The sequence below is a fragment of the Carcharhinus amblyrhynchos genome, chromosome 8 (genome assembly GCF_965287045.1).
Source record: "Carcharhinus amblyrhynchos chromosome 8, sCarAmb.v2.hapA, whole genome shotgun sequence".
Taxonomy (NCBI): Eukaryota; Metazoa; Chordata; class Chondrichthyes; order Carcharhiniformes; family Carcharhinidae; genus Carcharhinus; species Carcharhinus amblyrhynchos.
In genome coordinates this window covers 64,116,762-64,131,806 of record NC_137331.1, presented here as the reverse complement: position 1 = coordinate 64,131,806, position 15,045 = coordinate 64,116,762, and the positions used below count along the sequence as shown (strand labels likewise).

General features: G+C 44.9%; 1 protein-coding gene across 1 annotated transcript in view; it reads left to right on the top strand.

Moving 5' to 3' along the window:
* Positions 1–1,065: 1,065 nt before the first annotated feature.
* LOC145346654 (cytochrome P450 7A1-like) overlaps positions 1,066–15,045 on the top strand; it is a 43,128-nt gene continuing 29,148 nt past the window's right edge. The window contains exon 1 of the mRNA XM_080194195.1: positions 1,066–1,434. Within this exon, the coding sequence (XP_080050321.1) occupies positions 1,352–1,434 (83 nt within the window). The 5' untranslated portion in view covers positions 1,066–1,351. The remainder of the gene's footprint in view (positions 1,435–15,045) is intronic.

Here is a 15,045-nt window from a genome sequence, read left to right as displayed (position 1 = left end):
GAGCTATATTCTGTATTAACAAAGTCAAGGGAAGAAGATCCCTAAAGTAATTGGTATTATTCAATTTCAAGAGATCTTTAAAAGATTTAATGTAAAGGGTAAGTTATGCAGAATAATTCAAAGCTTTGGTCTGCTCCTCCTGCTCTTTGTGGGAACCCAGACATGTTTCCAGTGCCTGAGTCAGCAAGTGTGCAGGCAATGTCTCCAGTTGCAGCTCCTGGAAGCCTGGGTTTTGGAGCTGGAGCAGTGGCTTGGGACACTGTGGAGCATCCATGATGTGCTTAGTATCCTGAATAGCATGTATAGAGAGATGGTTACACTGCAGACTAAGACTCCACAAGCAGAAAGGGTGAGGTGATCTCATTGAAACATATAGAATCCTTAAATGCTAACAGGATGTTTCTCCTCATGAAAGAATCTAAGACCAGATGGCATAGTCTCAGAATAAGTGGCATCAATTTAAGACTGATGAGCAGGAATTTCTTGTCTGAGGGCTGTGAGTATATGCAATTCCTTGACATACAGGGCTGTGGGGGGGGCAGAGTCATTTGGTGGACTTTTCCCGTCCTGCCTGCTATGGGAATCATAGACCATGCAAAGGTCCATTGACCTTGGAAGGGAATTTCTGGCCTTGGGTGAGTGTGGCCGGATAATCCCACCCATTGTGTATATTTAAGGCTGAGATAGGTAGCTTTTTGATCTGTCAGGGAATCAAGGGTTACAGGGAGCGTGCAGGAAAGTGGACGTGAGGGATGTCGGATCACCCATGATCTCAAAAAGGAGCAGAACGACCTAGTCCTATTTCTTATGGTAATTTCACGGGCTTCCCCCATCCTGAATTTTTGTATAACCAATCTCGTGAAATCGATGTAAATTTCCCTTATTAAAAATGTATCGATATAAAGTTTAAAAAAGTGTTTTAAAAGGATTCAGAAAACATTTTTTCAATTATGTTTTGAATTGGTAAATTTTGAAAAGTGTGACAGATCACACCAGAAGCTGCTGACGTCCCTCCATCCCCTCCCTCTCCACGCCCCATTATTTAAAACGATTTGGCTGCGAAGATGCTGCACTGTTGAATCCGCACGTTCGGCATCTTTTCCCCCTCGCTGCGGAACTTGCCGTGCAAAGTTCACTCGCTGCATGTGGATTGTGCTTTGCTCCGACCCGCGAAAGGACTTTACCCTCGTTCGATTTGCACTGCTGTTTCGTGTGGCTGCCAGGTTCATTTCAGAGAAGTAGATCAGTAAACTTTGGCGGACCGGGGAGCTTCGAAGGGACGGCTTTTTTTTGCAAGTCGGTCTGCTTGCTGTCTGTCACCCTCCTGTTGTTCCTGACACATTATCGAACAATGGCAGATCTGAGTCTCTGGATTGTGTCTGTGCTGGCGGGATTGTCACTCGGCTTGTTCCTGCTGCTAAGGATCAGGAGAAGGCGAGTGCATATTTTAGTTACTGTCTCTGTTTTAGATTCTTGGCAAAACCTTTTGTAGCAGTCGAAGTAGTCCCTTTGCCGTCAAAGAAAGATTTGGGTATGCCGGCGTTGGACTGGCGTAAACACAGTAAAAAGTCTGACAACACCAGGTTTTAGTCCAACCTATTTATTTGATAGTATACTCACAAGCTTTCAGGGTTAGCCCCTTCGTCAGGCGAATGGAGAGTTCTGGCCTCAGACAGAGCATATAAAGCACAGACAGTTTAGAGATTACTGATTAGAATGTAAATCCTTACACCTAACCTGCTGTTCAAGACCTGAAGTGGCTGATAATACTGTTCCCTTCCTGTTGGCGAACACTTCAGTGGTCACGGGCATTCAGCCGCTGACCTTCGGGTAAGCGTTCTCCAAGGCGGCCTTCACGACACACGACAGCGCAGAGTCGCTGAGCAGAGACTGATAGCCAAGTTCCGCATACATGAGGACGGTCTCAACAGGGATCTTGGGTTCATGTCGCACTATCTGTAACCCCCGTGACTTGCCTGGGTTTGCAAAACCTCACTTACTGTACTGTCTGGAGACAATACACATCTCTTTAACCTGTGATCAGTGCTCCTTCCACTCACATTATCAGCCACTTCAGGTCTTGAACAGCAGGTTAGGTGTAAGGATTCGCATTCTAATCAGTAATCTGTAAACTGTCTGTGCTTTATATGCTCTGTCTGAGGCCAGAACTCTCCATTCACCTGACGAAGGGGCTAACCCCGAAAGCTTGTGAGTATATTATCAAATAAATAGGTTGGACTAAAACCTGGTGTTGTCAGACTTTTTACTGTGTCAAAGAACGATCCATCAGTAAATCTTAGAATAATAGAAATTTACTTCACAGGAAGGGACTAAAGAACCCATGCTACCCAAGCTAAGCGGTCATTTAGTCTCATTCCCATGTCCTTTCCTCATATTTTATTTCCATATCCTTATCCACTTTCCTTTTAAATGCTATTAGGAATTCTGCTCCCATTAGTGTTTCTGACAGAGCTCTCCAGGGATGATTCGTCTGGCCGCTATACTCTGTAAGAAGTCTCAAAACACCAGGTTAAGGTCCAACAGGTTTATTTTGTAGCAAAATCCACTAGCTTTTGGAGTGCTGCTCCTTCATCAGGTAAGTGTGAGTTGTGTTCACAAACAGGGCACATAAAGACACAAAATCAATTTACAAAATAATGGTTGGAATGCACGTCTTTACAGGTAATCAAGTCTTAAAGGTACAGACAATGTGAGTGGAGAGAGCATTAAGCACAGGTTAAAGAGATGTCCATTGTCTCCAGACAGGACAGTTAGTGAGATTGTGCAAGCCCAGGCAAGTCGTGGGGGTTACAGATAATGTGACATGAACCCAAGGTTGAGGCTGTCCTCGTTTGCGGAATTTGGCTTTCAGTGGCTGCCTGGGCTTGCAAAATCTCACTAACTGTCCTGTCTGGTGCCAGTACACATCTCTTCAACCTGTGCTTAACGCTGTCTTCATGAGTGCAGAGAGCGTTAAGCAGAAGTTGAAGAGATGTGTATTGTCACCAGACAGGACAGTTAGTGAGATTTTGCAAGCCCAGGCAGCCACTGATAACCAAGTTCTGCACACATGAGGACAGCCTCAACCTTGGGTTCATGTCACGTTATCTATAACCCCCATAATGACTTGCCTGGGCTTACAAAATCTCAGTAACTGTCCTGTCTGGAGACAATACACATCTCTTTAGCCTGTGCTTAACGCTCGCTCCACTCACATTGTCTGTACCTTTAAGACTTGATTACCTATAAAGACTCGCATTCCAACCATTATTTTGTAAATTGAGTTTGTGTCATTACATGCTCTGTTTGTGAACAGAACTCTCACTTACCTGACGAAGGAGCAATGCTGTGAAAGTTAGTGGCTTTTGCTACCAATTTAAGCTGGTGTTGTGAGACTTGTTACTGTGTTTACCCCAGTCCAACGCTGCTATCTCCACATCATCACTATACTCTCTGCCAGTTTAGATTTAATTTATTACTGTTGTATGTATTGGGATACAGTGAAAAGTATTGCTTCTTGCATGCTATACAGACAAAATGTACTGTTCATAGAATACATAGGGGGCAATGAAAGGAAAGACTGCAGAATATAGTGTTACAGGGTGTTATGGAAAAGAAATATGAGTACAGACCTGGTAATATGCATATTTAGGGGTTCAAAGGGTCAGCAACAGTTCTTGGGAGGATTGAAATGATCAATGTCCCAATTGCTTCTGCATCATTTTGTGTAGCTAATGCTGGGAAAATACTTGTGTAGAACCTATGTGGGAGCTAGGTGCTGTGGGTTTCTACATTTCAACTTCAGGCTGGAGGATATTTAAAGAGGAAGACAGCAACTTTGGCACAATACAGTAGAATTTGCATTGTTTTTTCCCTGTGCAATTTGGCCAAAATTGATGCAAAGATTTGAGCAGTTTTGAATGGAAAGTAGAACCAGCACAAATCAAGTTCTTTTTGCTTATCTTTAAGGTAATACATCAAGTTGGAAGCTGGTTTTATCCACAAACAGATAATACTCCCAAATTAATCTCCATAACCAGTTTCCACTAATTCTGCTAGTTTATGTGTCCATGAAGAAGCTCTTAAAATCAAGGCTGGTTTAGATGCAAGGGTACTTGTAGTCATAATATATCCAAATATATTTAATTTACTACTGTACAAAATGAACAGTTCTGGGCACCACATCCTAGGAAGGATAAATAGGCTGCGGAGTATGTGCAGCTTGGGGTTTATCAGAATGATGCTTGGACTCCAAAGGTTTAACTACAAGGAGGGTATCAATGTGGGTAATGCTAACTAAAGTAACATGAGGACAGGGTAAAATGGATGTCCAAAGACATGGCCATCAGTGTGGCTGATAAGGGGCTTCTGAGGCTTGGGCAACCCAGACCCCATATATATGTATGTGCCACCCAGCCATGCAGAGGTCGCTTCAATGATCCTTTGGCGTGTACTGATTGTTTCTCGAGACTGGGAGCCCAAAAGAAGGGGAAAATTATAAAAGGACAGGATTAAAAGCTCGTCATCTAAGTTAAAGTTTATTTGTTAGTGTCATAAGTAGGTTTATTTTGACACTGCAATAAAGGTACTGTGAAAATATCCTGGTTGCCACACTCTGGCACCTATTCGGGTACACTGAGGGGGAATTTAGCATGGCCAATGCACCTAACCAGCACATCTTTAGGACTGTGGGAGGAAATCAAAATACTTGGAGGAAACCCAGAGACATGGGGAGAGCATGCAGACTCTGCACAGACAGTGACCCAAGTCGGGAATTGAACCCAGGTCCCTGGCATTGAGGCAGCAGTGCTAACCACTGTGCTACCATGCCACCCTAACTGAATGCATGCAATGTTCGACACACGATTGGTGGACTGATAGAACAAATGGAAATAAATGAGTCGACAAAAATTAAGGCATACTATATGACATGTTAGCAAGGGAACTTGTATTCAGGGAGGTCAATTAGCAAAGAGGACAAGGCAGGTGAGGTTGGTGAGCAAACTGCACACGGTACAGTGATGCAGCAGGACATAGGCAAAGAGAAGGGGAAAAGGAACGTAGTAGTGATTGGGGATAGTGGGGTGAAGGGTATTGACACTGTCCTTTGTCACAATGACAAAGTGCACAGAAGGGTGTGTTGTCTGCCTGGTGCTCGGGTCCAGGATGTCGCAGCTGGGCTGCAGAGGAATCTGGAGTGGGAGGGTGAGAACCCGGTTGTGGTGGTACATGTGGGTGCCGGCGACGTAGGCAAAGTGCGGACTGAGGATCTGGGGAGGGAGTATGAGAAGCTGGGAATGGAATTAAAAAGTAGAACTGACAAGGTGGTCTTCTCTGGGCTACTGCCTGAACCGAGTGCAGACGGGCGTAGGGTTGACAGGATAAAGGAAGTGAATGGGTGGCTCAGAGATTGGTGTGGGAGGAATGGGATCGAATTTATGGGGCATTGGCACCAGTATTGGGGTAGGTGGGACTTGTTCGGGCGGGATGGGGTTGGTCTGAATCGTGCTGGGACCAGAGTGCTGGCGAATCGAATAAAGAGGACTGTAGACAGGGCTTTAAACTAATTGGGGGGGGAGGGTGCGAGGGTAGGTGATGTTAGGAGGTCTACAGTTAAGGATAGGGTACAGGTAAGGGAAGAGGCTGAGGATGTCCCAAGTGGTGGCATTACGGCAAATAGGGTCCAGAAGAAGGCTGGGATGAAAGCGCTTTATCTGAATGCACGAAGCATTCGGAATAAAGTGGATGAGCTGGTGGCGCAGATCGACACAAATGGATACGATCTGGTGGCCATTACAGAGACGTGGCTGCAAGGTGACAGGGACTGGGAGATGAATGTACAGGGCTATCAAGTGTTTAGGAAGGATAGGCAGGAGGAAAGAGGGGGTGGCGTAGCTCTGCTGATTAAGGACAGCATCAAGGTGGTAGCAAGGGATGATATCGGAGCCAAAGAGCAGAAAGTGGAATCGTTGTGGGTGGAGATTAGGAACAGCAAAGGGAGGAAGACGCTGGTGGGTGTCGTCTATAGGCCCCCGAATAATGATCTGGAGGTGGGGCGGGCTGTTAACGCGCAAATAAGTGCGGCGTGCAGGAATGGGACGGCAGTAGTTATGGGGGATTTCAATCTGCATATTGATTGGTCGACCCATGTTGGACGAGGTGGGCTCGAGGAGGAGTTCTTGGAATGCTGCCAGGATGGTTTCCTGGAACAGTGTGTGTTGGAGCCGACGAGGGAGCGAGCTATCTTGGATCTGGTGCTATGTAATGAGGCGGGTAGAATTAGGGACCTTGCGGTGAAGGATCCTCTTGGAGAGAGTGATCATTGTATGGTGGAGTTTCTGTTGCAGATGGAGGAGGAGAAAGTGGGTTCCCGGACACGCGTCCTTTGTTTGAATAGAGGGGAGTATGGTAGGATGAGAGAAGAATTGGCGAATGTGGACTGGGGGAGCGCGTTGGAAGGTAGGTCTGTTGAGGAGCAGTGGAGGATCTTTAAGGAGATCTTTCTTGGTGCTCAGCAGAAATTTATTCCGATGGTCAAAAAGGACCGTAGGAGGAGATGTAATAAGCCGTGGATAACGAAGGAGGTGAAGGAAAGTGTTAAATTAAAAGCGGAGGAATTTAGAGTAGCTAAGAGCAGTGGGCGAGAAGAGGATTGGGAAAGGTTTAAATGTCAACAAAGATTGACAAAAAAGTTGATAAAGGAGGGTAGAAGAAGCTATGAAGCTGGGCTAGCGCTTAATATAAAAAAGGATAGCAAGAGTTTTTATAAATATATAAAAAGGAAGAGGCTGGCTAGGGTGAACGTTGGTCCCTTAGAGGATGAGAAAGGGGACCTAGTGGTAGGGGATGGGGATATGGCTAAGGTCTTGAATAACTTTTTTGTTTCTGTCTTCACGGAGGAGGACGTGAATAATTTGCCGGGTGTTAGCGATGGAAAGGTGGTAGGACTGGAGGGTCTTAATGACATTACTGTTACTAGAGAGGTGGTGCGCCACAGACTGGAGGGGCTGATTGTGGACAAGTCCCCAGGACCGGATGGAATGCATCCGAGGGTTCTGAAAGAAATGGCGGAGGTTATAGTGGATGCCTTGGTGGTTATTTTCCAGACGTCGCTGGATTCCGGGGAAGTGCCGGAAGATTGGAAAACGGCTAATGTTACGCCGTTGTTTAAGAAGGGTGCCAGGCAAAAGGCGGGGAATTATAGGCCGGTTAGTTTAACGTCTGTGGTAGGTAAAATGTTAGAATCCGTCATTAAGGAGGAAATTGCGAGGCATCTTGAAGGGAATTGCTTGATAGGGCAGACGCAACACGGTTTCATTAAAGGAAAGTCGTGTCTGACAAATTTACTGGAGTTCTATGAGGATGTGTCTAGGGCGGTGGATAGAGGAGAGCCGGTGGATGTGGTCTTTCTGGATTTTCAGAAGGCGTTTGATAAGGTACCTCACAAGAGGTTACTGCAGAAGGTCAGAGGACATGGAGTTGGGGGTAGGGTGTTAGCATGGATAGAGGATTGGTTGTCAAATAGGAGGCAGAGAGTGGGGGTCAATGGGTGCTATTCGGATTGGCGGTTGGTGACTAGTGGGGTGCCCCAGGGGTCGGTGCTGGGGCCTCAGCTATTTACCATTTATATAGATGATCTGGAGGAGGGAACTGAGTGTAGGGTGTCGAAATTTGCTGATGACACCAAGATTGGGGGAAAGGCAAATTGTGCGGAGGGTGTGGAGAGTCTGCAGAAGGATCTAGATAGGCTGGGCGAATGGGCCAGGAAATGGCAAATGGAATTTAATGTTGGCAAGTGTGAGGTGGTCCACTTTGGTAGGAAGAATGGTAGGAAGGACTATTACTTACGTGGCGAAAAACTGCAGCAGGCGACGGTGCAGAGGGACCTCGGGGTCCTTGTGCATGAGTCGCAAAAACCCAGCCTGCAGGTGCAGCAGGTGGTCAGGAAGGCGAATGGGATGCTGGCCTTCATAGCGAGGGGGATTGAATATAAAAGTAGGGAGGTCTTGCTGCAGCTGTATAGGGCATTGGTGAGGCCGCAGCTGGAGTACTGTGTGCAGTTTTGGACGCCGCACCTGCGCAAGGATATTTTGGCCTTGGAGGGAGTGCAGAGGAGGTTTACTAGGCTGATACTGGAGTTGAGGGGGTTGAGCTATGAGGAGAGGCTGAATAAACTAGGCTTGTACTCGTTAGAGTTTAGAAGAATGAGGGGAGATCTCATTGAGACGTATAAGATGATGAATGGGATGGATAGGATAGAGGTGGAGAGACTCTTCCCGCTCAAAAAAGACAGTAGGACTAGGGGGCACAGCCTCAAGATAAAGGGGGGGCGGTTTAGAACGGAGTTGAGGAGGAACTTCTTCACTCAAAGGGTGGTGAATATCTGGAATTCTCTGCCCGTTGAAGTGGTGGAGGCTGCCTCGCTAAATATTTTTAAGAAGCGGGTTGATGGGTTTTTGATAAGAGGGGATTAAGGGTTATGGGGAGAGGGCGGGAAAGTGGAACTGAGCCACGACAGATCAGCCATGATCTTATTGAATGGCGGGGCAGGCTCGAAGGGCCAGATGGCCTACTCCTGCTCCTATTTCTTATGTTCTTATGATTATCACAGTATTGAATAGTGGAACAGGCACTAGGAGCAGAATTGCCTACTCCTGTTCCTAGTGCTTATGTTCTTTGATATGATATCCATTACAGAGACATGGTGCAAAGTGACCATGGTTGGGACTTTGTTATTCAAGGGTATTTGACATTTCAGAAGGACAAGAAAGGGAAAGGAGCAACCACTTTCTAGTTATAGCTAAAATGCAACGACTGTTCGAACAAAGAACAACTGAAACAGAATAAACAAAGAAATTGGAGAAGAAAGGGCAAAGGATGACAGCAGTTGTCCATGGATACGGGTAGACAGTAAATAACTTTTGAGGGAGCTGCCAACCCAGGAGCCATCTTCTCTGTCTGTCTTCACGGACAGGGGAAAACTTGGAGGGAAATGCCTTTAAGAATTCCTGATATGCTGCAACGTACTTGTGGATTCATGGGAATTTATGACACAGAAGAAAGCCATTCAGTCTGTCATGTCCGTACTGGTCTTTTGAAAGAGCAGCCAAGTTTAGTCCCACATCCCAGCTTTTTGTGCCTAACTGCCGGCTTTTCATTCTTAATTACCTGTCCAACACTCTTAAAATTATTTATGGAAACAATTATTGCCACCTTTCAGATACAGCATTCCAAATCCTGAGAACTCTGTGTGAAAAAGAAAATTTCCTTTTTGATCTCCTAGATTTATTACTAGTAGTAGGACTAGGGGGCACAGCCTCAAGATAAAAGGGGGGTGGTTTAGAACGGAGTTGAGGAGGAACTTCTTCACTCAAAGGGTGGTGAATCTCTGGAATTCTCTGCCCGTTGAAGTGGTGGAGGCTGCCTCGCTAAATATTTTTAAGACGCGGGTTGATGGGTTCTTGATAAGAGAGGGGATTAAGGGTTATGGGGAGAGGGCGGGAATGTGGAACTGAGCCACGACAGATCAGCCATGATCTTATTGAATGGCGGGGCAGGCTCGAAGGGCTAGATGGCCTACTCCTGCTCCTATGTCTTATGTTCTTGTGTTCTTAAATACATCACCCATTCAACAGGGAGACTGATTTTTGTATCTCCCTGCTCTGTCAAAACCCCTCATCTTCTTAAAGATCTTTATTAAGCCACCTTTTAGCCTTTCTGTTCCAAAGGAAATATATGTAACTTTTGAAAACTTTCCTCATTATTAGTAAATGGTGGCACAGTGGTTAGATTGCTACCTCACAGCGGCAGGGACCTAGGTTCAGTTCCCGGCTTGGGTCACTGTCTGTGCAGAGTCCATTTGTTCTCCCCATGTCTGCAAGGGTTTCCTTTGGGTGCTCCAGTTTCCTCCCACAGCCCAAAAGATGTGCTGGTTAGGTGCATTGGCCATGCTAAATTCTCTCTGTGTACCCAAATAGGCGCCAGAGTGTGGCGACTAGGGGATTTTCACAGTAACTTCATTGCAGTGTTAATATAAGCCTACTTGTGACACAAATAAACTAAACTAAATCTCCTCTCTGCCCTTTTTAAGGTATTTTCACCTTCCCTGCTGTGTGGTGTTCAGAATTGTCCACTATACTCTGGCTGAGGCCAAGCCAGTGTCCTACAAAATTCTCACATTACCTGTTTATTTCTATACTCTATTTACAAACATAAGTTGTCAATACACTTTTTTAACCACCTTATCAACTTGCTGTGTCACCTTTTAAGGATTTGTATATGGGCACCAAGTTCTCTCTGCTCACCTACACTTTCCAAACACTTGCCATTTGCACGATATCATGTTTGTCCTTCCGAAGTGCATCCACTTTGAATTCCATCTGTCATCTTTCAATCCATCTAACTACCCTTGTATGTTATTCTGAAACCTTATTTCCTAAAGGTAGTATTGGGATGACCTTATTTTCTTTCCTTGTGTCATATGATTTATGATTTATTGAGGCAAGTCCATTTTCTCATTAACCTAATGCACCTATTTAAGTTTGATTTAATTAATGTTCCACCGCCGATGACCAAAAAAGCTATGACGAGTCACAGGACTTCATTTATTTTAAAGAAAGCCTATTTTCAGATTAATTTGACTTGCATAACGGATAAGGTCCAATCAAAATCATTAAGTAATCTGTTCTCTGTAAGAACATAAGAACATAACATAAGAAATAGGAGCAGGAGTAGGCCATCTAGCCCCTCGAGCCTGCCCCGCCATTCAGTAATATCATGGCTGATCTGTCGTGGCTCAGTTCCACATTCCCGCCCTCTCCCCGTAACCCTTAATCCCCTTGCCTATCAAAAACCTATCAAGCCGCGTCTTAAAAATATTTAGCAGGGCAGTCTCCACCACTTCAGCGGGCAGAGAATTCCAGAGATTCACCAACCTTTGAGTGAAGAAGTTCCTCCTCAACTCCGTTCTAAACCGCCCCCCTTTATCCTGAGGCTGTGCCCTCTAGTCCTACTGTCCTTTCTGAGCGGGAAGAGCCTCTCCACCTCTATCTTATCCATCCCATTCAACAACTTATACGTCTCAATGAGATCTCCCCTCATTCTTCTAAACTCTAACGACTACAAGCCTAGTTTATTCAGCCTCTCCTCATAGTTCAACCCCCTCAACTCCGGAATCAGCCTAGTAAACCTCCTCTGCACTCCTTCCAAGGCCAAAATATCCTTGCGTAAGTGCAGCGACCAAAACTGCACACAGTACTCGAGCTGCGGCCTCACCAGCGCCCTATACAACTGCAGCAAGACCTCCCTACTTTTATATTCAATCCCCCTCGTTATGAAGGCCAGCATCCCATTAGCCTTCCTGACCACCTGCTGCACCTGCAGGCTGGGTTTTTGCGACTCATGCACAAGGACCCCGAGGTCCCTCTGCACCGTTGCATGCTGCAGTTTTTCGCCACCTAAGTAATAGTCCTTCCTACCATTCTTCCTACCAAAGTGGACCACCTCACATTTGCCAACATTAAATTCCATTTGCCATTTCCTGGCCCATTCGCCCAGCCTATCTAGATCCTTCTGCAGACTCTCCACACCCTCCGCACAATTTGCCGTTCCACCAATCTTGGTGTCATCAGCAAATTTCGACACCATACACTTGGTTCCCTCCTCCAGATCATCTATATAAATGGTGAATAGCTGAGGCCCCAGCACCGACCCCTGGGGCACTCCACTAGTCACCAACCGCCAATCCGAATAGCACCCATTAACCCCCACTCTCTGCCTCCTATTTGACAGCCAATCCTCTATCCACGCTAACACCCTACCATGACCCCTGACCTTCTGCAATAACCTCTTGTGAGGTACCTTGTCAAACGCCTTCTGAAAATCAAGAAAGACCACATCCACCGGCTTTCCTCTATCCACCGCCCTAGACACATCCTCATAAAACTCCAATAAGTTCGTCAGACACAACTTCCCCTTAACGAAACCGTGCTGCGTCTGCTCTACCAAACAATTCTCCTCAAGATGCCTCGCTATTTTCTCCTTGATCACGGATTCTACCATTTTTCCTACAACAGACGTTAAACTAACCGGCCTATAATTTCCCGCCTTTTGCCTGCCACCCTTCTTAAACAACGGCGTAACATTAGCCGTTTTCCAATCTTCCGGCACTTCCCCGGAATCCAGCGATGCTTGGAAAATAATCACCAAGGCATCCACTATAACCTCCGCCATTTCCTTCAGAACCCTTGGATGCATTCCATCCGGTCCTGGGGACTTGTCCACAATCAGTCCCTCCAGTCTGTCGAGCACCGCCTCTCTAGTAACAATGTCATTCAGGCCCTCCACTCCTACCATCCTTCCATCGCTAACACCTGGCAAATTACTCACATCCTCCTCCGTGAAGACCGAAACAAAAAAGTTATTCAAGACCTCAGCCATTTCCCCATCCCCTACCGCTAGGTCCCCCCTCTCATCCTCTAAGGGTCCAACGTTCACCCTAGCCAGCCTCTTCCTTTTTATGTATTTATAAAAATTCTTGCTATTCTTTTTTTATATTAAGCGCTAGCCCAGCTTCGTAGTTTATCCTACCCTTCTTTATCAATTTCTTTGTCATTCTTTGTTGACATTTAAACCTCTCCCAATCTTCTTCTCGCCCACTACTCTTAGCTACTCTAAACGCATCCGCTTTTAATTTAACACTTTCCTTCACCTCCTTCGTTATCCACGGCTGATTACCTCTCCTCCTCTGATCCTTTTTAACCATCGGAATAAATTTCTGCTGAGCACCAAGAACGATCTTCTTAAAGATCCTCCACTGTTCCTCAGCAGACCTACCTTCCAACGCACTCCCCCAATCAACATTCGCCAATTCCTCTCTCATCCTACCATACTCCCCTCTGTTCAAACAAAGGACACATGTCCGGGAGCCCACTTTCTCCTCCTCCATCTGCATCAGAAACTCCACCATACAATGATCACTCTTCCCAAGAGGATCCTTCACCACAAGGTCCCTAATTTTACCCGCCTCATTACATAACACCAGATCCAAGATAGCTCGCTCCCTCGTCGAGCTGCATAAGGATATTTTGCAAGTTTTTTCTTTCTCTTTTCTATCATTTACACTGTTATAATGACAAAGTTAAAAATGAGTCACAAAATTCATTAAATGTCCCTTTTTAAATTCTTCAACATTTGAGCCACTTGGCCTAGAAGTTACAGAGAACTGAAATAGTTTGCAGCAATATTGACAAATGAACTAGAACAGAAATAGCAAAATTAAGATATATTGTAAATTAGAAACCATCTAAATCACAAGGGAAGGTGTAGAAATTCAAGGTAAATAAAACCTTCAGCTTTAACAATTATCAATGTACACAGATCCAAAGAGATTTTGACGTAATAGACAGTGTAAGTACAGTGACTGGAACATACATGGACTTTACAGAAGTATTTTGCAAGTTACCACATGCAAGATTATCATAGAAGATTAAGTCATTTGGAAGTAAGTGTTTGCAAACGGGATTAAAGTTGGTTAGACGGAAGAAAGCAGAGGAGTTAAAGCAGTTTACAAAGTAATTGAAATAGGGTTGTGATGTCCACAGGATAGCATACTGGGAAGATTCTGTTCAGTGTGTTCTAATGATTTGGACAAAAACCCAGGGGACGGCAATTGTCATTGGCAAATTATATCAAAATAGAGAGTGTAGTTAATAGTTCCAAAGAAACAGCAAAGGGAATATTGACAAGGTGGGCAATGGCTTAAAAAGTATCAGATGGAATTTAACGTCTGTGGTTAAGCATCTGCTTAAGTATTTACACATTTGCTAAAACTTTCCACTATTCCAGGAGTATCCACCCTCATATTCAACACTAAGTGCGAGAGGTTTAAGAACTTCTTTAACACTGCAGTTGGGACCATTTGATCAGTTCCAGGTGCCACTTCAATCAAGGGCCAGAGAAAGAAATCACAGGCCCTGGAGCTCTCCTTTTTCTAGGCCCCTTACCTATCCCCACAAAACTTTCCCTTTAACTTTCTCCCTCCCCCCTCAATCATACATATTACCTTTGTCCTTTTGAGATTTACCAGTCAATTTACCCAACAATCACAAAGATCATAGTAAAATGATAATGCCCATTCTTGACATCTGCTTACAAATAATATATATGCAGTCTGGTGAGTCATTAGTATTGAGAGCAGCAACAATAGAAAGGAGTTTTAGTTTGAGTGCACCCCATAGGTAACCATGATTATTAAATAAGGCACAGTACAGATTTTATTTTAACATTATCATGCTATATTGTTAATTTGATCTCCTCAGTTATTTATAACACTGACAATGGTGACATTGACTCTGGTGAGTGGCTCAGATGTCTTGCATATGTACGGAATGACAATAAATACATGTTTGAAGGAAACATTCAGTTGCCTCAATCCAGCTTTCAAAGGCACCTTTCAGGTTTTGTTTTACATATTTTGACTACCCATTCTATATATTAAAAAAAAACCACCTCCATGCTGCAGCTCACATTGTTTCATTGTTGTGAAATGGAAAGAGTACAGGGTTGTGTGTGTGTGTGTGTGTGTGGGCGGGGGAAGAGAGACAGAGACAGAGAAGGAGGAGAATCCCATTCACTTGCCATTGTCTGAGCTTCCTTCTCTCCTGACCCCGTACACAGTACTCACCTCGATCAAGATAACTCTACCGCTAAAAGAACATTCCAGTTCCCTGGAAGTGGCTTGGCTGGGTCTGAGCCAGTGTGAAGCTAAGTGAAAGCTTCCTCAGGCCTGCTCTGGTCTCTTTATCAGCAGAGACACACTCCTGTCCTTTAATTTTCTATTTCTTCTTCTTGGCCTCTTGGGAGATGTTATTCATAAAGAGTTATGTGCAGTTGAAAGATTCTTGTATAGTGATGAATGGGAATGACTAGAATAACTCATCTAGCCCATCCAGTCATAGGTTTCCCTATCTTTGCTTCTCCAATCATGGATTCTGTATTTAGATGACAAGAGGAAGAGAACTTTTGATTTGAGGAACAATGACAAAC